At 38.1% G+C, this 24,553-nt stretch overlaps 1 protein-coding gene across 1 annotated transcript in view; it reads left to right on the forward strand.

The window, feature by feature from the left end:
* LOC140139847 (ATP-dependent RNA helicase A protein-like) overlaps positions 1 to 11,955 on the forward strand; it is a 50,995-nt gene extending 39,040 nt beyond the window's left edge. Inside the window, 10 exon segments of the mRNA XM_072161600.1 lie at positions 8 to 160; positions 533 to 693; positions 1,470 to 1,581; positions 3,200 to 3,361; positions 5,011 to 5,095; positions 5,696 to 5,738; positions 6,285 to 6,508; positions 8,277 to 8,392; positions 9,839 to 10,054; positions 11,544 to 11,955. Of these exon segments, the coding sequence (XP_072017701.1) occupies positions 8 to 160; positions 533 to 693; positions 1,470 to 1,581; positions 3,200 to 3,361; positions 5,011 to 5,095; positions 5,696 to 5,738; positions 6,285 to 6,508; positions 8,277 to 8,392; positions 9,839 to 10,054; positions 11,544 to 11,790 (1,519 nt within the window). The 3' untranslated portion in view covers positions 11,791 to 11,955.
* Positions 11,956 to 24,553: the final 12,598 nt, after the last annotated feature.

A 24,553-nucleotide genomic window follows, 5' to 3' on the forward strand; every position in this document is an offset into this window, starting at 1 on the left:
TTTACAGATGTAAGATCAAGTTGTTCACATCACACAACAACATGACCAACTACGCCACAGTGTGGGCATCAAAGACCAACTTAGAGCAGAGACGAGGTCGTGCCGGTCGAGTCCGTCCAGGTTTCTGCTTCCATTTGTGCAGCAGACCAAGATTTGAGAAGTAAGTTGTGAGAATGTAGATTGTAATATATGGACCATGGAGTTGACTGATCAATATCAAGTGGCAAAACCTGTGCAATGATTCCCGTTAACAGATTACACTGGTCAAGAGAAGACATCTTACCCTTCCCAGAATCCTTTGCAGCATGACACATCGCTTAATTCCATCAAATGACGCCCCTATTACTTGGTACAGGTTCCCTTTGTTATATTTTTAGAGAATAAAGGTATTGTTTTATAGCCGCTGTCGTGCATCTATCATCTCATATAACACATGCGACATCATTATTTTAAGTAAAACAACGAGGCGAAGCTGAGTTGTGGAGACAAAATTTTGATTTGACAAATTCAACACTGGATTTTATTTTTGTAGGTTGGAGCAGCACACCACACCAGAGATTTTCCGTACACCACTACATGAATTAGCCCTGACCATTAAGCTCCTGAGACTTGGTGGTATAGCAGACTTCCTGGGTAAGGCCATAGAACCACCGCCATTGGATGCTGTCATAGAAGCTGTAGCTGCGCTCAAAGGTAAAGAAATAACTTTTCAGGGACAAGTTCAAATGAAACTCTTTTTAGGTAGATGTGCTGAGGAGTATTATAGTCCAGTTTGTGGGTAAACCCAATTCAACTGGCACAATTGTATGCTGTGATAGAGGCAATAACTATTAATTTGATCTTAATTGTATATATTATGCTTTATCACAGGTACGTAACTATGTATAATTACACCATAATGAAATACAAAATATTGCACATGAAGGACAAACAAAATAATAAGTGACCTTTTAAAACACTTCTTAGTTGCACTTTCTGAGATTGTGTGTGTATATTATGCACAGGGCTGTCGAAACAGCTGCGGAAAGTGCGGTTATGGCTGCGCCACTTTTCAGCCTAAAAAAAATTTGAAATAAATCAAGTGACCCAGACCCATAATTTCAGCTGCACCAGTTTAAAATTCGTTCTGATGGGCCTGATTACGCAGGAGGCCTATGCTTATACCTACAATGTGTTACATACGCATGCCTCGACAAGCGTGTTACGTGATATCAATACTCATTATGACGTAAGGTCAACTACAGCCTGATAGATGACACCAGAAACCATGCGATTGTCCAATCAAATTAAAATGTGTGTAAGAACCTGACCACTCCCACTGAATAAGAATTGGCAATATTTATTTGATAATATTTTTTAATCCCAAACAATTACTGCTGTATGTTGCTGGAATCGGGTGTAGGCCCACTGTGTTACTCATCATAGTGTTTATATTTAATTTGGATTTACCTCATGAAATCTGATTTCAGATATGCATGCGTTGGATGAGCAGGAAGAGCTGACTCCAATGGGTCGTGTGTTAGCCAAGCTTCCTATGGAACCACGACTAGGAAAGATGATCATACTGGGATGTATACTATTGTAAGTATATAAAGTTGGTGGGGTTTTTTTTGTGTGTGGTTTATTTGCTAGACTGTGCAGTTATAGGTCATTTTATGTTTGCCCAAACATCAGATAGTATAGATGAGTTGACTTCTGACGTCAATGCCTGGCAGTATGCACACGCATCATCACAGTTTCCATTGTTGTTTGCCTGGCAGTATGCGCGCGCATCATATTTTGTTCAGGGCACATGTTTTTAAAACTCCCACTACATCACAATAAGACTATTGAGTAGTAGTTGCATGGGGTTCACTCAAGCATATCAATATACCAGTCCCTTGCCTTTGTTGATTAACATTGAGGGCAACTCATCTTTATTTTCTACAACTGACGTATTTCAAATGGATGTTACCTGATTGTCTTGAAACTCATACTCCCTCTGCGGAAGTCTTCAGCTAAATCTTCCACAGGGACTGTGGATTTCAATGGAATAGCCCAATGCATTTTTGGCTACAAGTTGTTTTTTTACTTGCCTATTCAGGCAAGCTAGGTCAATGTATGCTTGCCCAAACATGCCTGAGAATTTATGGAATACTATCATCATCAATCAGCTGAACACTGTGATAGCTGAAATCATGCAACTGCATTCCAGGTTGTAGTCGGCTTGCATTGCCACTGCTGCAGTAATTTTAGCAGACTATCCTACTGGGCTTTCACAATAGCAATGCTCAGTTATACTACTATTTCAAGTTATGTAATTCATGTCAAACAAACATCATACTTTGAATTACTTTCAACATAGGTTTTTGTTCTTAACGAAGTTCAAATGATCAATTGTTTAACAACCTTCAATTTCGGGCTCATCGTCAGCATTCTGCTCACTGTCAATCGGCCAATGATTCAGCTGATGGCTTGTTGTGTCTGTGGATAGGACATTGTCCTTCTCCTGCAGTTAAAAAGTTGTTGATGGCAGTGTCTGTGGAAGCAGGTGTATTATTCCTTCACACTTGGAGTATTCATGCTCACCATAAGATGACTTCTAAGACATGGGATAGTCCAGTTGAAATCCATACACCTCCTATGGAAGACATGACCTTAATCTCCCACACAGGGAGTGTAGATTTCAAATGTAGTCACTCTTCCAGGTAACCCCATTTGACATTCACACCCATTGTGTGGAAGATTAAGGTCATATCTTCCATAAGGGCTGTATAGATTTCAACTGGAATAGCCCAATATTGATGTCCCCTAGTTTAATATGGCGGCTGAGCAGATCAGGCTCCGAGTCATAATTGGAAGGTTGTGGGTTCCGAGTCCTGGTGATGCCATCATGTTGTGCCCTTGAGCAAGGCACTTTATCTTGATTACTCCTCTCCACCCAGGCACCCAGGTGTATAACTGTGTACTGGCATTCTTAAATTTAGGGATTCAATCATGTTTCACCGTTGTTCATCACCGATTAACAACGATGCGGCCGCGTCGTCTGCGTGGTTTACTTCGCGAGGGCAGCTTTAGGAAGAGTTGTTGAAACTGAGAAGGTAGCAGACTCACTGTGGAGGAGGTGTAGTCTGGCCTACTCACTAACGAAAGAGAGATGGGCACTCCGTCCTGTAAAAAAAATGCAGGTTCACCTAAACCTTTTGCATGTTTGTTTCAGTGTTGGTGATGCTATGACCATTATTGCAGCTGCCAGTTGTTTCCCAGAGCCATTCATCACTATGGCTGGTAAAGTGAGCGGGGCTCATAAGAGGTTTGGAGGATGTCGCCATAGCGATCAGATTGCTGTGATGGGAGCTTTCCAGGAGTGGGAGGAACAACTGTAAGTTGTGTTCACTATGTGAAGGTTAAATAATATTGTCATCTAAATGACATTGTTGTCTTGCTCTTCGCACCGACCCATATTTTGAAAATTGGAAACATATTTTTTACTGTGCTCTACTTTTGTATTTTCAAGAAAAAGGGTTTTGTGCTTTTTTTGTCAAATTTTTAAAATACAAATTTACTTAAATCAGCAATTTGAACAATTTAGAACATGGATTTCTGTAATAGTAACAATTATTCCTGAATATATTCCCGTACGTACTGCTCTTGTTCAGGTTTCTATCATGGTCGATTGTTCAGACTTTTTTTTATTCATATTCATATTCAATGTATTTCCATCATAATCACACACATTATAACACCAATAACTTTTTGTAAAAACAAGATGGGGGAGGTGCAACTAAAAGCAAAAGCCTGAGAAGATGTTGCACCACCTGACAATTAAATTAAACACTCTACAGACATGACATGACAAGAGCGGTAGACGAGAAACACACACACACACACAAAAAAAACCATTATATATAACATGACTGTCCAACCTTCCCAATTGGTATGGCAACACAACAATTCACCTGTTTGGACTATTGATACTAGACAGAAGGAACCCATATCCTGATCTTGACATAAATGTGTTGCACACTTACCATTAATTAACAATTCACCTGTTTGGCCTATTGATACTAGACAGAAGGAACCCTAATCCTGATCTTGACATAAATGTGTTGGACACTTACCTTTAATTTCGCAAAAAAAAGGGTACATAAGTGATGTTATCAACTTTTTTATAGAAGTGGAAAATTGGATAAAATAATTATTATTTCCATAGTGTAAGACTTAAAAGGGCATTTCGTGATCCACAGCATCATCCCCCCACATTTCTCAAAAAAAGTTGAGATTTTTATACCACTGGAAACCTCTGGCTACATGTTTATGTACAAAAAATTTCTTGCAGATTAATTTGTTTCGCAAAAATATCGTGATTTTGAATTATGTTCTGGTACACCAGAACGAAATTACAACACATTGTCTATGGAGCCATGCTTGGCGTATTTTGAGGGAGGCTTTTGGGCGGCAGCTCCCGGGTCAAAGACGGGCGGCAAAAAGGAAGGCGGCGGAAGAAGAAGGGGGGAAAGAAGGGCTGCGGAAGAAGGGGCGGCAAAAACAATTAGTTAAGTAAAAAGGGCGGAAAATTTTGAAAAAGCATAAACAATTGTGAATAAAAATATCGTGAAATTTGACAGAACAAAATTACAACACATTGTCTATGGAGCCATACGCGTATTTTGGGGGCGCCAGCCGCCCGGGGTCTAAGGCGGGGGCGGCAAAAGAAAGGGGCGGCGGAAGAAGAAGGGGCGGCAAAAAGAAGGGCGGCGGAAGAAGAAGGGGCGGCAAAAACAATTAGTAAAGTAAAAAGGGCGGAAAATTTTGAAAAAGCATAAACAATTGTGAAAAAACGGTACGGTACGCCACTGGGAGCAGTGTAATACATATAATCATGCGGAATCAACTGAAATTTTGGGAATAAGCTTTTTTCGTGGATATCTACTGAAAAATGTCCATAAAAAGAGGATGCTAGGATCACAAAATACTCCTTTAAATGTTAATCAATATATCAGACATAATCATTTATTTTTTCTGCTATAGGAATGGAGGAGAGGATGCTGCCCTTGGTTTCTGTGACCGTGTTCAAATTCAGATGCAAAATATGCGCATGATATATGAAGCAAGGGTAAGGAAGGTGCACTAATTAATTGAAAAAATGTGATCGTTTTATGATATTGTCATGGTCGTCTTCATCATCTTTATTGTCATCATCATCGTCATCACAATAATCAACATGTGTGATATGATCAAGGGAAATAATTCACATGTAGACCGTGGTCGAAAATGATTTTACATGTTTCTAAAGAGGACATTTAGAGCTTATAGAAACTGAAAACCCCATGTTGATATGACTTTTCTTTGCAAAGTTACATCAATTGCTGAAAACAATATAGAACAAAAGAATTTTAACACTTTCTTTGCCAATATCTCTCAAAATCAATATTTGCAACATCTTACTCATTTCCCTTGATCGTGTCACATGTGCGATGCGATCAAGCTAAATGAGTCTGATGTCAATCAAAATTCAGTTTTCAGTTTCATTACATTACATTTTCAGAGCTTTACTTTGCTGAAATCCCCATCGTAATTAGACATGCGATTTTTGAGTGGATTTTTCTCGAATAAACTTAAAGATCACACTACCATGTTTTCTTTGTGTACAAATACCTTACAAACAAACGTTTTTATTTTCATATTTGATTTTGGTTCTTTTCTTTTTCTTTAGAACCAACTGAAAGATATCTTAATTATGGAGGGATTCCCAGAAGGTAAGACTTAACCCCATGGGTTCTACCCACCTTTCTTACAATGCCTCTGATTTGTTAATTACATGATATAATCATATGAGTAACCAATCAAAATACAGCTCTTTTAAATCTCTTAGCAATTTTAAGCTTAATCTCCTGTGGTCCAACTGACTATAGCCCTCTTTGTAACCAATCAGAATAGTGTTTAGAGGCCTATTATTCACCCAGTAGTGCCCATGGGGATGAGCATCAGTTGTTACATCTGGCTATAAAACACTTTTCCCACTAGGGGTTTTGAGTCGTAACCAACCAGAACCAGAAGAATAGTGTTATTCCAATGCCGCCATAGATCCACTCTGTAATCTTGGCCCCAGTAGATTACTTAATGGTAGGCCTCAGAAAATAGAAATCCTTGTATGTTTTCATGCATATTAGCACAGCAAACTCTTTATATATGCAGAAATGTGTATAATCTTATATTTGCAAAAAGGAAACATATTTAATGAGTCCACCACATTCCCTCATAGCATCATTTCCTAACGGTTTGAAAATATTTTTACCCCACAGAATGTCTAGCTCCTCAATTCTTCAATTACAATGGTCCTGATGCCAAGATGGACGTCATAGTAGGTCTTTTGGCCATGGGACTGTCACCAAATGTCTGCTACCACAAGGAGAAGCGCAAACTACTCACCACAGAGAACAAGAGCGCCCTCATTCACAAGTCGTCAGTCAACTTCAGCAAGTTTGAGCAGACATTCCCTTCACCTTTCTTTGCTTTTAGTGAAAAGGTAAATATAAAATGTTTGTGTCCAGTGGCAGCACCATGTGATGTGGGGGGGGCAATGCCCCACTCAGAACTCTTCAGTGCAAAATTCCCTTTCCCCCCCCCCCCAAAAAAAAAAAAAAAAAAAAACAATACTTGGTGCTGCTGTCAGTATTCACACTTGAGGTCAAGTGATGCTATTTTTGTACACTTAAAATGAGATTTGTTGTTTTTCCATTCTCAATAAATAATTTAACTTATTGCCAAAATATGTATTTCTTGGGGAAAAGATGTTTCATAAAAACAAATTAGTATGCGCACTGGAATGCAGTGCAGATTGCATTTTGTGTGATATAAATTGTAGTGATGTTTTGATAAAAATGGATGGGCTTATTACTTTATTAGGTCTTGTTCCTTCATCATATTCTAAGTCAGTGGTCTAGTTCATAATTTTGATTGCACAATCGCATGATTTCGGTGCCATCTATCAGGCCGTAGACGACCCCACATCATGAGTGTTGATAACGCGCAACACGCTTGTAGAGGTGCGCGTATGTATCACGTTGTATGCGTAGACTAGTGTGGAATAAGCGCACACACTACATGTAGCAGTATGCGCAACATAATATGTGAAGCTGTAAACAAGTTTCGTTCATTTTATAAAAAGGGGAGTTTTTATGATAGCAACTTTTGTTTTTACAGAGTCTTGAATTGTCGATGTTTTTGGTCAAAAAACATCACTCGGTGTATTTTGAAACTCGAGGCATTAACTCTTCTCAAATTGGCCCCAAATCATAATTTATTATATGCACGTGTAGCAAACACCAATGGGAATAATTGGACGTTGTTTATGGAGCCTAAATTTGGTTTGATTTTATTTCACAATAATTCTAAGGTGCGAATTTTGACCTGACACTTACCTTTTGGCTTTCAAATTTACATTTATTGATCTACATATTTTGAATAAATAAAGAGTACGCTTACCTCTCTGCAACACTTCCCGGTAGCATTAAGCATCTGCTGATAACCAACATTTTAGCTGGAAACAGCCCTTCCTATCATTTTGGAACAAAATATGGTTCAAAAGTGCGCACTGCCGTAGTATAAACGGGCACAGCGAGGCAATGAAGAGAGCTATTTACGGTGGGGTATCTATTGTAAGCTATTAGGGTAGGCCTATAGTATATCTTCCCGCAAATGACAGGATGTGTCAAGCAGGGCGGTATATTCAAACGCTATTGTTTGGATCTTTGAGTATCGATTGCGCACGTATACATGCAACACGGATGTGTGTGGTCCTCCCCAGGTTTTGACATGAATTACAAATGACGTCGTGAATGACCCAGCGTTTTCATTTTATTATTACTAAATTAATCGTCGTTTATCACGAAGTGCTAAGAGTCGTACCAGTTCAATTCATCAAAATTAATTTGTATTAAATGAAAAACAAACAGACAAGTAGAGTCATATGTCTTTCTATGACCGTATTCCTACCAAAGTCTGATTTTCAATACAGTAGAAACGTGTTGATATGTATATCTTTGAAAATCGCCGAATGTTAACCACAGTCACCGTGGCACAGTAGGCATCTTTAGTATTCATAGTGCAGTTGGCAGTGGTTGAACCCGGTGACAATTTTAGTATTTTTATTCTTTTTACTAATGCGCTGTGCCGTTTTTCAAACACGCCCCTGAATGAAACTGATGGGCAAGTACCCTTAACCTACCGCTAGTTCGCAATGTCCTTAACCGTGTATTACATTCCTGTAATGATGCATTTTTCTCCTTGTTCAGATTCGTACGAGGGCAGTATCAGCTAAAGGGATGACTATGGTCACACCACTTCATCTGCTGTTGTTCTTGGCACGTAGAGTAGAGAATGAAGATGGCCTCATCAAATTGGATGACTGGTAAGAAATAATTATAATATTAAACTCTTAATGTACGATTTCAGTCAAATTTAATTTGGTTATTCTTTCCCATATCTATACTAATAAAATAATAAGCGGTCTCTCTCTGTCTATCTGTCTGTCTGTCCGGCTATGCGTTTCGCCGTGCTTCGACGCATCGCGCTGAAATTTCGCATATATAGGTAGGTATCGGGAAAAGCATGTTGCCCATGTGGTTTTCAAGGTCATCGGAGGTCAAGGTCAAAGGTCAAATGGGGGAAAATACCCCACGTGGATACAAAGCAGCAAGTGGATAAAAAGAATCCAGTAGACAATCTACAACATGTTTCAAGCTGCCCAAGCGGGTTTCATTCAGCTTTTGGCTATCTGCCCAATTTGAAATGCACTGTAATGTCTACCCAGAATGCATTGCTGCAAATGATTTGTACATTTCAAACTTTGTCCGATCGGGCCCAAACTTGCTGGCAATGAATTCTATAAGCCCATACGCCAATAAGTGCCCACACCCCAATAAGTGCCCATACCCCAATAAGCGCCCATACCCCAATAAGCGCCCATACCCCAATAAGTGCTCTCACAGCATCAGGCCTCTCACAGCCGCAGGTGCACTAGTATTATAAAATATTGATAGAAACAAATGTCAGGAAAGTTTTCTGGTCATTTTAAGCCAAACTAATGAAGTGGTGTTCTATAGGGGGGGAGGGAGTTAAAGTCATAATTATGACTTTTAATTCAAACTTGCTCTGTTGTTCAAAAACAATGAATTTGGCAGCATCAAATTAGTTGTAAGTTGGGACATGTGTAAACATTACAAATATGCCAAAAAATCAGGTTTGGAAAAATTTAACAAATTTCATGTTAAAAGATTGTACATTATAGCTTTAAGCTAAACTAGATACCACTAATAATAATAAGCTGATTATGCACAAATGTAAAATAGACGTCTGGTGAATGTTACAGGCTCTACATGATACTAAAAACACTTTTATTTGGCTGAGTTTTTGGCTGAGCCTAGCCTGAGTCAACTCTCAAACAATACAGTAGTAGGCCAGGCCTGTTTATGGGTTCATTAAGGAGGTTAAGAAAAGTTGACTCATGGACTTGGGTGCAACTTTTAAAACTGCCTCTTTTTTACACAATGAGCCATTGTAACCAAACACAATGATGTGTGATGCTATAAATTGGTACAGATGTGTTAAACAAATAAACATGCACACACCTTTTTACATTTCATAAAATAATTTTTCAATTTATTTGGAAAACTTTGGGAACTTAAAAGTTGTGGGTCTTATTATAATGATAATATGTCAATATCCAATTTGTCTGAAGCAACAAGAAAAATATTGATTAGTACTGAGCATTGGGATGATTTATGTAGAATTTTGTAATTTCAGGAAATTTACTTTTAACAGTTTTCTTTTCAAACTGTTTTTCTCTCCTTTCCAGGGTACAGCTACGCATGCCACACATGTCTGCTTCTAAGATATGTGCCCTCCGTCCTGCTATCGAATCGTTGATATTCCGCATGACGGGTGACCCAGAGACCATCATGCAGCCGCAACCGAGGGATGAAGCCTTGCTGAATGTGGTCAAGACAATTTGTAAACCCATGTCAGGGTTGTACTCCAGTGGGGAACCTCAGAAGGAAGGAGGAGACTTTGGGTAGGTCTAATATAATATTATGTAAGAAGTCATCAAGAAGCGCCGATAGGAACTGCAATGGCCCTCTAAATCATCCCTATAACACATGAAGTATTCCCCAAGCACTAGCAACTTGAAGCAATCAAAGCAAAATAATAAAACATTACAGACTGGTGTATTCACAGCAGTATGACTTGCTCACAATGATATGATGATTATCAGTCATTGACTGTCAATTGCAAATGCATATAATAATATATGTAACACTTGTCATGGTATTTTCTACAAGTTGGTGATGTATTTGGTTATTCCATTTGGAATCTATAATAGAGCCTATGCAATAAACCAACCAGAACGGTATAACAATTGAAATGGCAGCCATGTTGGAGCACAGAGGGACAGGTCTTTAGATTGATTTCACAACATTCATACCTGTCACCTGTTTTATTGTATTATCATGCAAATTGGCCTGTAGTACCTTATTGAGGACAGAATTTTATTTAAATGAGGATAACTCTGTGATAACTCTGTCATGAGTGATGTCGTATTGCATACCCTCTATACACCTCATCTTCCACAGTGTGAATGTCACATAGGCCTACAACCTGAATGAGCGACATTATTTGAAATCACCGTCTGTGTGGAACATTAAGGTCATGTCTTCCATAGGTGTATGAATTTTAAATGGAAAAGTCAATTGGATGTTCGATGTGTATTAGAATCTTACCCTTCCCAGAATCCTTTGCAGCATTATGCATCACCTCATAACAACAAATGATACTCCTATTACTATATATACAGGTTCCCTTTGTTTTCATATTGAGTATAGACTGGCTAAACATGGGTCGATGGTCAAGAAATAAATATCTTTTGCAAGTTCTAGATGTGCTCTGTTTATTGAAGTACTTTTTGTCAGCTTTCCGCCCATGTCACACTAGATAGTATAATAATTGAAGACAGAGATAAAAAAAAAGACTTGTTTGCGTCTGACGTCACTGTCAATCAAATTCCCTACGATCCTTGATTGGTTAATAGCGCGTAAAAGGAATGTCGATTTATCTGGTGCCGATCGGAGAAAAGGAATAGCAGAAAATGGCGAAAAATTATGTACTTTTACAAGACAAAAAGCAACTTTTCTAGGCATTGTTGACAAAGTGCCTTCTCGAAAGAAAGTTTCATACTATAAAGATTTAACTTTTGAGATGGTTTGTATATTTGAAGGTGCAAAATTAACAAGGCGTCCGGTTTTACCACCGCGTTCAGCAACTCATATCATCGCGACACTTGTAAACAAACAGTGCTCAGAGTCTTTTTATCTCTGTCTTCCATTATAAATCAGTACAGAAAATCGAAGAAATGCATTGTGGGAAGTGTAAGATATCTTCTCTGAACAAGTATATACTATCATACTATTCTGATGGGGTTTATTAGTAAATATTATAGCTTATTATTGATTCATTGCATTTCTTGTGACCTGTATTAATGAAAGACTGAACTTTTTTCCACACAGGGCCGGACCATCAGGCCCGGACAATAGACGGTTCCGTTTCTCAAGACCACCCGGACAAGGTTACAGTGACAGAAGAGGACGAGGAGGCTTTGGTGGCGGACGAGGTGGCTTTGGTGGTGGTGGCTTCAGAGGTGGATATGGAGGGGGAGGACGCGGCGGCGGTGGTTTCCGTGGAGGGCGTGGAGGCTGGATAAGAGGACCAGGAGGAAGGGGTTTCCATGGTGGGCGTGGAGGAGGAGGATATTAAGATGTGTCACAAATATTGACTGGGATTTCAGTGAGAATCCATGCCTCACAAAACCTTCTGCTTGAAACCAAAAATAGATTTTGGTGAACTAACTGTATATTATTCACTCAAACTATGTGGTAGAGTACTTAGTAGGTTCTCTTTGCTAGAATCCAAAGAGATGGAACAGAGGGGTTCCAGTAGGAAGCGAGTGACCAAAATTGTTGTTGCACTTTGCATCTTTGCTCCATTATAAATATTAAGTTAAACAATTTTACCATGAAATAATTACTGTAGGGATTCAATTCATGTTAGTTGCTACACAGTGGTTCATCAGATTTAGGAACGATGCCTCACACATACAGGCATGAGAATTTTCAGGCTTTTGCCTGAATCCAGGCAGTTTTGTTGTCCAAAAATACTCGGACACGCCGGGTGCAGAGCTGGAAATAACAGGCTATTTTCCAATCTTCTAGGTTGTCGCTCAGGAAAAGAAAGGGTTGGGAACCGCCGACCTAAGAGGAAAAACAAGCAACCGCCAACCTAAGAGGAAATACAAGCAGGAGGGATACAACTTGCAATTGCTTAGTATAAGTAACCCTCCTCAGTGACAATTTTGGTATAGCTGACATACCAATCCTTCACAACAGACTATTGTATTGTTTAAGGGCTGGGGTATGAACGTTTGGACAGTATTTATTTTGGGACATTAGAGCACATCAGACATATCGAATTGCATTCTGAATACGAATAATGTCATTCTGATATCAAATAATTTTGATTTTTTGAAATTCGCAATTTAATACACATTTTATGGCAAATCATTAAAAATTGATATTTTTGATATTTAACAGTACTTGAAGTAAACTTTATAAATCTGATGATTTATACTTAAAGTGTATGTAGGTGGGATGAAAAAGCCGACGATCAATTGAAAATTTTGACCTTTCATTATTGAAGATATGGATTTTTTGTCCCCAAAACACCCACAAAAATAGGTGTTTTTGGAAAAAAATCCATATCTTCAATATGAAAGGTCAAAATTTTCAATTGACCGTCGGAATTTCCTCCTGCTACATACACTTTAAGAATATATCATTAGATTTATATAATTTACTTCGAGGACTGCTATATATCAAAAATTTGAAAAATATCAAATTTTTATAATTTGTCACAAAATTTGTATTATATTGTGATTTTTAAAAAATGAAAATTATTTGATATCAAAAAGACATGCTTCAGTATTCAGAATGCAATTCGATAGGTCTGAGGTGCTCTCATGTCCCACAAAAAATACTGTCGAAACGCTAATAAACGCTCATTTTGGATCCCTTAAGATAAATCTTATTCCTTATGATCTGTAGGAAACAATAAATAAGTATAATTATATAAATTATGAAATTAATACCTGCTACTGATATTAAACATATCCATAGTTTAACATGAATTTTAAAAACAAAATGGAATATGATGACAAGATATGTAGCATTTTATATTTCATATTCAATGTCGCATACCGTATTTCTTCGAATAGTCGCCCCCCTTAAATTAAACACCCCACCACTTTTTTCAACCAAGATGTTTCAAAAATGCTGATATTTCCATGTTATCTTGTGTAGTAAGCTTACCAAGGTGCACACATGGTCTAGTCATAAACTGGAAGTCATCGTTCCTAAGTTCATAGTTTGTCATTTCAGCGTGAATTTTAAGCTTACCTAATGATTTTATAGGGATCATTGTAAAATTGGACCTCAAATAAACGCCCCTTTTGGAAAATGCAACGCCCCTGGGGCGACTATTCGAGGAAATACAGTAATTGAATACTTTTTGTCTTATCAAACAAATATTTAACAGCGCACAGAACTCGCTGAGATGCTGAGTTGAACCAGATTAAATAGCACTATAATCCTGGTATTTCATTGATATCTGAATCAAATTATTATAGGCATACATCTTAAACTGGTCTATACTTTTACTGATGTTGAATATGAATACTTTTTTTTTTGGACATCTCAAAAATATTCAGTATTGAATATTATATCTGTTTCAGCTACGATGACATCTCTGTCACTATAGAAGAGGTACTGTAAAAGTCAATATTTTCGCGAGAAGATATTTTCGCGATTTTGAAGATTTTGTCAGTTGCGCAAGAATTAAATTTTACGGTTTTGATATTGATACAATAGAAACCTAATGCAAAAGGTTATTTTCGCGAGTTTTTATTTTCGCGATTTTATGTCCATTCGCGAAATTCGCGAAAATAAAAACCTCGCGAAAATTTCTACTTTTACAGTATTGGAGTGGTTTGATGAGACAGGTGCCCTGCTCAATTCAGAGCAAATAAAGGCTGTAGTATTTGGAGATTTAGGCTATTTACTCCATTGCATTCACACACACAAACCTCCTCTGACAGTGAATGGCATTTGTCCACAAGGTGTCACCATAACTGGTACATATCAAGGCTTCCCATTGCACTGTGACACAGTTTTATTACTTAATATGTCACATAAGCAGATGGGCTTTCTTGACGGGAATTCATAATAAGTTGTATATAGTATTTCTACAAGTATGTTGTCGGTTATCATAATACCAGTGCAGCCGGTCCCTGTGTGAGTGGTCGATGCATCTCTGACGTCATCAGGACTGAAGAAAAGTTGTGCTTTTCAACTTTTTTTCTGTCCTGATCTGATGAAGTCGGAGACACGCCTGATGAAGCAAGACCACTTGAATTTATAAAAAAGGAGATGATTTATTTCAGTTGTTATTCTCATGGGTACTACTGATGGAATTATTGACCTCTAAGAACTAGTTTGATTGGCTACAAAGAGGGCTATATCATATATTAAGCCAATCAGAGATATGGTAGAATAGTCAGTAGAGCTGAAGGAGATAAAGCTCTAAATTGCTTAGAGATGAAAGCTCTATTTTGATTGGTAACTCGGATGACTATACTGTGTAATTAACCAATCGGTGGCTTTGTAAGGAAGGCAGTAGTTATTGTGCATTGGGTTAATGATGTAGAAAACAATAAAATGCATAAGTTTTTTCATTTCTTCAATTTCAGCAACAAACAATTGATTTTGCTGTCTTGTCGTAATATTTCAAAGTGGTGAATTGTGTGTATATGAAGAAAATTAAAAGCAAAATTACCATCCGATAGCCATGTCTATATTGTATCTTTTTTGTTGTAAAAGAAGTGTTTCTTGTGTTCACAAGTTAATCCATAGTTCCAGGGTCTATGGTTCATCCCTAACTCCCCACTCCAGAAACATACATGCACTAATTTTTTGGGATTAAAAAAAATATCAAGTTCTGCCAAATGAATGAAATGCAGCTCAATCCTAATCATTCATTTAGTATTAACTGGAGATAAAAGAAAAAGTTCACAATTTTATCAATTTCTTGAAAAAAGAGCCAAAAATGTGCATTTTTAGCTTGTTTTCTAACAATCAAGCCACAAAAATCAGACTTGATGCATGTTTGAGCATTCAAATTCTTGCATGCAATGTCGAAATTTTGCTAAAATTTTTACTTTTTTGTGTTACTCTAAAGGGCATTTCTTGGTCCACAGCATCTTCCCCCCCACTTTTCTCAAAAAGTTGAGATTTTTATTTCACTGGAAACCTCTGGCTACATAATGTTTATGTACACAAAATTTCTTGCAGATTAATTCGTTTAGCAAAGATATCATGAAATTTGAATTTCGTTCTGGTATACCAGAACGAAATTACAACACATTGTCTATGGTATGGAGTAGTGTAATGCGCATAATCATGCATAACTCGCAAACTTAAATCATACAAACGCAGAATCGGAATCTACTGAAATTTTGGGAATAAGCTTTCTTCATGGATATCTACTGAAAAGAGGATGCTAGGATCACAAAATACTCCTTTAAATGATGGGTTATGAGAGTGAAACATGTATTTTTCCAAAAATTAAGATGCATGAATTTTATTAGACTTGATTGTCACAGCATGTAAAAAAATACCCTAAAATGCATGTTTTTGGCCCTTAATTCATAAATTCGGCCAAATAGTGAAATTTAACATTTATTGCCAGTTAGAGCTTAGAACTAAGTGAATAATTAGGATTGAGCTGTATTTCACTTGGCAGATGTTGATAATATCTTTTTAATCACAAAAAATTCGTGCTGTATTTTTCTGGATTCAGTATTAAATAAACTTGTATGTGATGGATATTGTTGGCAACTTTTAGACCAACCATAATTGGAGATTGTAGCTACTTTTAAGTAGCTACAATGAGGAATTCTATTAAAGCCATATTGTAACATTTCCATAAAAAGATAAATTAGTATTTCTTTTCCATAAAATGTTTGCTATTACTCAGATATGCCCCCTTTTAATCTATTAAAATGTTAAATTTCTGAAGTAATCAGGGAGCAGTGGCGTAGCCAGGGAGCAGCTGCACCTCCTATGAGAAATTGTCGAAAAATTGATATCTACTGCTGATTTATCAAATCAAGTAATACTTATTAGCAGGCCCGTACGCAGGGGGTGCTGATTTGATTTTGAAAAAGTGGACCTTTTTCCAAGTGGGGTGATTTTATGAAAAGCGGACTTTCTTCCCAAAATATAGACTTTTTTTGGACAAAAAAAGCGTGAAAACCCGATTGTTTTTATCGCTACACTCACAATTTTGGGGAATTGCTGCGGCACCCCGGGCCTGCTGATTAGATCCACAGGAAATAAATCAAATCACATACACACATATTACAGCTGACTAAGAACAGTGCCCGTTGGTAATTAGAGCCTACATAGACAGCTATGGTTCGTCCAGCTTCACTCACTTTTCTATTAAATTTTCCCTATCACCCTTTGTAACAATCCCTCACCAACATAATACACTATCTCCAGACATTTTCAGTATAAATGAATTAATTTCATTTTATATTCTAGGGTAATGGTGTTTAGGGTACTGATGATGTAACTATCCACTGCTGATATGGTATCAATGAAATAGCTATCCACTGCTGATATGGTATCGATGAAATAGCTATCTACTGCTGATATGGTATCGATGAAATAGCTATCCACTGCTGATATGGTTTCGATGAAATAGCTATCTACTGCTGATAAGGGTGTTAATGAAGTAGTTATCAACTGCTGATATGGTATCGATGAAGGAGCTATCTACTGCTGATATGGTATCAATGAAATAGCTATCTACTGCTGATAAGGGTGTTGATGAAGTAGTTATCAACTGCTGATATGGTATCGATGAAGTAGCTATCTACTGCTGATAAGGGTGTTGATGAAGTAGTTATCAACTGCTGATATGGTATCGATGAAATAGCTATCTGCTGTAAATAAGGGTATTGATGAAGTAGCTATCTACTGCTGATATGGTATCGATGAAGTAGCTATCTACTGTAAATAAGGGTATTGATGAAGTAGCTATCTACTGCTGATATGGTATCGATGAAATAGCTATCTTCTACTGATAAGGGTTTTGATGAAGTAGTTATCAACTGCTGATATTGTATCGATGAAGTAGCTATCTGCTGTAAATAAGGGTATTGATGAAATAGCTATCTACTGCTGATATGGTATTGATGAAGTAGCTATCTACTACTGATAAGGGTGTTGATGAAGTAGCTATTTACTGCTAATATTAGTATTGTGAAGTAGCTACATGCTGCTGATATCAGTACTGATGATGTAGCTATCTATATCTATCATTGCTTATATGGTATTGATGAAGCAGCTATCTACTGCTGATATGGTATTGATGAAGTAGCTAACTACTTCTGATGAGAGTACTGATGAAGTAAATATCTGCTGTTGGTAAAAGTATTGATAAGGTAGTTATCTACTGCTGATATTAGTCAGTGGCGTGGCGTGGGTCGTCACATGGGGGGGTCGACCATGATTGGGATTGGGGGGACACAGGCCATTTTCAGCAATTTTTATGGGATTTTCTAAATTTTCAGATCGATTGGGGGCATGTGCCCCCCCCCCCCATGACGCTACGCCACTGATATCAGTATTGTTAAAGCCATATTATAACATTTTCAAACAAAATAAATTAGCTTTTCTTTGCCATAAAATGTTAGCGTTTACTGTCAGATATATCCCCTTTTATTTTTGAGCCGAACAACTACGGCAAAGCAAAGCGCACATGTCGCCAATACGTACCACTCCTTCGGTCATGTTGTGGTACTGGTACGACCCTTTGTTGTGTATATCACCGTCCCGCACGCCGTGTACGTACTGTGTGTTATGAACATCGTGTATGCGTTCGACTAATAATTCCATCGTAATAATAAAGCGCCGGTTCCGGCGTTTATTCAAAATCTCGGATTTTAACAAAACTACAGCACCTAGAGTCTTGATTTTTGCAGGGTATATTGGTCTAATAAAGTACAATTTAATCGTGTAAAAAAAGAAATTTTAAAAATTCAGTGAGGGCGTCTTCCTCAGCAAATGTTATAATATGGCTTTAAGTAGCTACATGCTGCTGATATCAGTACTAATGAAGTAGCTAACTACTCACTGATAAGAGAGTTGATGAAGTAGCTACTGCTGATATCACTTGAGTATTATGAAGTAGCTACATGCTGCTCATACCAGTACTGATGGTGTCGCTATCTACTGCTGATATGGTATTGATGAAGTAGCTATCTACTACTGATAAGGGTGTTGATGAAGTATCAACTGCTAATATCAGTATTGTAAAGTAGCTACATGCTGCTGATACCAGTACTGATAGTGTTGATGAAGTAGGCCTATCTACTACTAATAAGGGTGTTGATGGAGTAGCTACATTCTGCTGATATCAGTACTGATGATGTAGCTATCTATTGCTGATATGGTATTGATGAAGCAGCTATCTACTGCTGATATACTGCTGATATGGTATTGATGAAGTAGCTATCTACTGCTAGCTGATGAGGGTATTGATGAAGTAATTATCTGGTGTTGGTAAGAGTATTGATAAGGTAGTTATCTACTGCTGATCAGTGGCGTAGCGTGGGTCATCATAGGGGGTCGACCATGATTGGGATTGGGGGCGGCACCGGGTCTGATGGGGGGGGCACAGGCCATTTTCAGCAATTTTTCTATGGGATTTTCTAAATTTTCAGATCGATTGGGGGCATGTCATTGTTGTGCCCCCCCCCACATGACGCTATGTCACTGATATCAGTATTGTTAAGTATCTACATGCTGCTGATATCAGTACAGCGTTCGAAATAGGGCCGGTCAGCCGGCCATTGGCCTGTAACTTTTTGGCCTGGCCGGTAACTTTCCTGACTAGCGGTCGAGTTGCCGGCCAGGCTGGCCGGTAACTTTTTAAAGCTCAAAGTTTTAGTTTTTCATGATTCGTGAATAATGTATCGTCTATCTGTCATTATTTATTAAATCAGTTACGAAGTTTCAACCCGAAACAATTCAGCCCCGGTCTTGCCAGAAACATTTCAACGGTTTAACCACCGCTTCTACCAGCCTAAGTTTTATTCTGTGCATTTTGAATTAGTACCGGGGGTACCAACGTATTTCGTCATAGTAACGAGATGCCCGTTTTGAACAGCTTGAGTTGGACGCTAAACACAAAACCCAGCAAACACAAAACGTTTTCGACATCATTCGCAAAAGGTTAGAATAGGTTGCCAGAAAAGGTTTAAAATGTGTCGGGTTATATAAAGGGTATAAAACCTTTTCATAACATTCATAAACATTTTTGATAAATAAAAAAAAAAAAATATTTTCAATAACATTTTAAAACATTTTGAAAATACTGTAGTATGTTTTCATACTAAACGTTTTAAATCGTTTTCATGAACTTTATATAACCCGACATTTAATGTAAAAAACGTTTTTACCAAAAGCCAAAATATAACCTGTTTAAAACGTTTTAAAAACGTTTTGTGTTAGTTGGATATTGAACTTGTGTAACTTGACGGAAATATGTTGATATGTGTCCCAGCATATAATTTCCCGTTTCAAAGCTCTAAAAAGTTTTGACCGGTAACTTTTCACCCGGGCCTGTAACTTTTCAGAGTTACAGGGCCGCCTGGCCTGTAACTTTTTGAGGCATATTTCGAACACTGTATCAGTACTAATGAAGTAGCTAGCTACTCACTGATATGGGCGTTGATGAAGTATCTACTACTAATAAGAGTATTGATGAAGTAGCTACTGCTGATGTCAGTATTGAAGTAGCTACGTGCTGCTGATATCAGTATTGATGAAGCAGCTATCTACTATATGATAAGGGTGTTGATGAGTAGTTATCTACTGCTGATATCAGTATTGAATTAGTTACATGCTGATGATATCAGCATTGCTGATGTAGTTATCTACTGCTGATATGGTATTGATGAAGCAGCTATCCACTGCTGATGAGGGTATTGATGAAGTAGCTATCTACTACTGATACGGGTGTTGATGAAGTAGCTATCTCCACTGCTGATATCAGTATTGTGAAGTAGCTATATATACATGCTGCTTATGTCATTAGACCTACTGATGATGATATCTATTGCTGATGAGGATATTGATGAAGTAGCTACATGCTGCTGATATCAGTAGGCCTACTGATGATGTAGCTATCTACTGCTGATATGGTATTGATGAACTAGCTATCTACTGCTGATGAGGGTATTGATGAAGTAGCTATCTGCTGTTGGTATAAAGAGTATTGTAGTTATTTACTGCTTATATCAGTATTGTGAAGTAGCAACATGCTTCTGATATCAGTAGGCCTACTAATGAAGTAGCTAACTACTAAGGGTGTTGCAGGGGCGTAACCAGACCTGACCTTCCGGGGGGCAAGATTGAAAAATTTCCCAATTCTTGACCAAAAGTCGCGAGCGGCTTGCCGCGAAGCGTTAAACGGTGGGGTCCAGGGGCCCGCCTTATGGGCCCTGGTGGGGTCCAGGGGCAAAGCCCCGGGGGGGTCAAGGGGGCGGAGCCCCCTGAAGCTCCTGGTTTTTGGCATATTAGAAGCTAAAAAATCAGTGTTTCAGAGTACAAATTTCAAATTCCCTCTTTCTTTCCCTTTTCTCTTCTCTCTTCCCTTTTTCTCTTCTCCCTTCCCCTTTTTTCCCCTCTTTTTTTCTTTTCTTCTTTCCCCTTTCTCTTCTTTCCTCTTTTCCCCCCTTTTTCTCTTCTCCTTCCCTTTTTCTTCCCTCTTTTCTCTCCTTCCCCCTTTTCCCTTCCCAATTTTTGGCTCTTCTTCCCAGTTTTTTTGTGTCCGGGGGGCAGCTTGCCCCCCCCGGCCACCCCACTGGTTACGCCGCTGGGGTGTTGATCTATTGATCTATCTACTGCTAAGGGAGTGTTCAGAAATACTTTGGTGGGGGGGCTGGAAAATATTTTTTTCATGTCGAACAAATTTTAACCCCCTCTTCGCGAACCCAAAACTTTTTGCCCCCCCTCTTAATGGACCTTATTTTTTTTACCCCCCCATCATAATGTACCATTCTATTAATTCAATTCCACTACCGGCATTTCAAATGGCATTAATGATACTAAAATTTGTATTCAAGTGCAATGAAATTGTACGCATGTCATTGATATAAAATATGTGGAATTGTGGAAATGTTTTAAAGTAGCACACTAAAATTTTTGCCATTTGGAAGCTAAACGAATGAAATTGGATGTAAAAGTGGATTACATACGCGCAAAGTGCGCAAAAATTTGTACTTTGGGGGCTAAAATGGCCAAATATGAGCTTAATTTGGTCAGAAACACACATACAGGCGTCAACATTGGGGGATGATATATTTATCTAAGGGCACTCCAAATAATTTATCAAATGTTGACAAATCAAAATCAATGTCATGTTTAACTTTGATAACTTGAACAAGCGCCTCCCAAATAGGTTTAACAATATCACAATTGCAAAAAATGTGGGAGGACGTTTCTGGAGCTTTATCACAAAAAGCACAGTTTGGAGAATTTTTCTTTTGATTTTAAATAAAAAATCATTAAAAGCAACACATAATCTATTTTTGTATGCTGCTTTTTTTTGCTTTTTCCATGTGATTTCTTGTGATTTCTTTGTGATTTCTTTGTTTTGATAATAAAAATACATGAAGATAAAAAAAACATCGGGGGGATGATTGTATGTGCCCCCGTATGTGCCATACCCCCGGGATCTACGCCGATGTTTACTGGGACTTTTTGTTGCGCGCAAAAACAAGACTATTTTAGCCCAAAATACAGGGGCGTAGCCAGTTTTCTTGGTCGGGGGGGTGAATAAAATTTCGGGGGCACAGACGAGAAAATAAATTGCAGTTGCAAATACATATACCGGTTTTATTTTTTTGAGAGACTGAACATGTATTTGAGCTTTAAAAAAGGCTTTATTGGGACAAAACGTGTGCAAAAATTGTGTATTTCGCCCATGATGGGATGAAAATGCCTTTATTGTGACAATGTGCGCACACACCGTGCAAACATTTTGTATTTTACACTATTTTGGCCCATGATCGGGTTGAATTTATATGGAAAAGGGTCTCCTTGCTCCTTTTCTTTGCCCTCCAGATTTTCTCTTTCATTTTTTGTCAGAGGGGCACTTTTCTCTTTCATTTTTTGTCAGGGGCCCTTCCGCCCCCTGTCTACAATACACCGAAATGATGTGTTTTGCTATTAAAGTGATGGGCCAGTTCGAGTGATCGCGAAGCGCAACATTTTGCAATTTTACCCTATTTGGGCCCAAAAGATGGTGCTTTTCGATGTGCTAAAAAAAGTTGCACATGGCAATTATTGCTTTATTTGTTCTTCTTTAAGGATTTTTAGGGGATGTCCCCCATGGAAAAAATTAGGGGGGACGTGTACCCGGGTTCACCAAGCTTCCTCCGCCTATAATTGTAATGCAACATGATTTAGGTGTATATATCAGTGATAATAAATGAATAAGAAGTGACACAAACCTCAAAATTAAGTTATAGACGACAGTTTTTAACACTGGATCAAATGTACTTTTGTTCTGGTTTAAAATGGGAACATTTGCGCGCGCAGCGCGCGAAAATTTTTTACACCTCCCCCTTTACGTTCCGAAAAACTTTTTAACCCCCCCCTGTTCATACACCCAAAACTTTTTTAACCCCCCTATTCAGAACTCCCAAATTGCATGACCCCCCCTGCTTCTTTTCCAGCCCCCCCCCCCCACCAGAGTATTTCTGAACACTCCCTAACAAGGGCGCCTGGTTGATGAAGCTATCTGCTGCTTGGTGAATTAGCTATCCCCTGCTGATATGAGTGATATCAGTATTGCTGAAGTATTTATCTACGTACTACCATAGATGAACTCCTGGATGGGGCAGCTTTAATTAGCATGAGGCCGCATTGATATGTAAATAGCGTATTGTTATTTAAATTTGCGCCCAGACGTATTGAGGGCGACAGTCATGTTATCCAGACGGAGAATGGCTGCATATGCCGGGCATGTCAATTTGCTGAGTGAATGCTGATAATCACCTTTCTGTATAGGTATAAATAAGCTAGTATATTGCGTGTACCAGTTGGTTATAACAAAAAATTAGTATCATATTAAATATATTAAATGTATAAACTTTGAAATTTACATGAATTTGAAGATCAGAGCTCCGAAATGTAGCTAAGTCAGGTGATGTGAAATTCTGCTGCGTGACCCCCTCTGCGTGGTAGAATTATATTCATAAAACATTGAATTTAACAGATATCATGGGTAGCCAACCACGATTTATCAGCATTTAAAATATATGTTAATTAACAAAGATAAATAATAAAGAGTACAAATGGCAATTAACTAGTAAACAAGCCTGAAATCTTAAAATGTTGCCACGTGATTTCCCGAACACATGATATGTTAACATGTGACCACTATTCAGATTTACCGTAAATATTTGGAGTATGCTTGCACATCATGCACATACACTGTGCATTTCTTTACTTCCGTATAAAATCAATAATTCATGCTGGGAGCCAAGTAACATTGTCTGCTCAGAGCAGATTGGTATTTTATTTTACTTGAGAGCATAATAGAAATACATAAAACGAATAAGGCGCCATGATGGAAGGTCAGGTCGGGTATCAAAGGTTATTATAACTTAAATACTACTTGTATTTCCCACCTTGCCTCTGTCACATGTTTCCTTCATATTATTGACAGCAAGTCCTAATTTTGACTTTGCTATTGCAAAATGTCATTTCATATCAAATTAGTAGACTTTCTTTGAAAAAACATATCACTGGTGCCTGATGGGAATACCGTCCGCCATTTCATTAAACTGGATCGTTTTCGCCTGTTTTGTGCCCAGATGTATTGGGGGCGGGCTATACTCTCATTGAACAGGCAAAGTTCGCAAAACTAACAACGTTGTTATTTGCCAAACTCAATTAACATGATCCAAGGGGTCGAACATGAATTATTCATAACGAGCTATAACGGATCGATAACTGGCCTCACTTTCTAGCTAGTAAACCAGCTGAATTTTTCATAGATTTTGCGTTGCTAATAGAACAACCGTGAATTTAGTGTCACCCCCTTGGTACTACTGATATCGGTATTGATGATGTAGTAGCTTTAGTATGCGGATAAGGGTAGTGATGAAGTAAAAAAAGAATAAGAGCAATGATTTATACACTGATAGCCAGAATGGAGTCAAGAGATTCTCAAAGTCAGTGTAATAAACTAGCACTTACTCTCAAAAGGAGTCCCCTGACTGTCACAAGAGAGTCAGTTGACTCTACCCGTGGAGTCAATTGTCTCTACATTCAGAGTTGTTGACGGAGTCAAGAAATTTATGACTCTTCAAAGGAGTCAGATGACTCCC

The sequence above is a fragment of the Amphiura filiformis genome, chromosome 18, assembly GCF_039555335.1.
Source record: "Amphiura filiformis chromosome 18, Afil_fr2py, whole genome shotgun sequence".
NCBI classification, from domain to species: Eukaryota; Metazoa; Echinodermata; class Ophiuroidea; order Amphilepidida; family Amphiuridae; genus Amphiura; species Amphiura filiformis.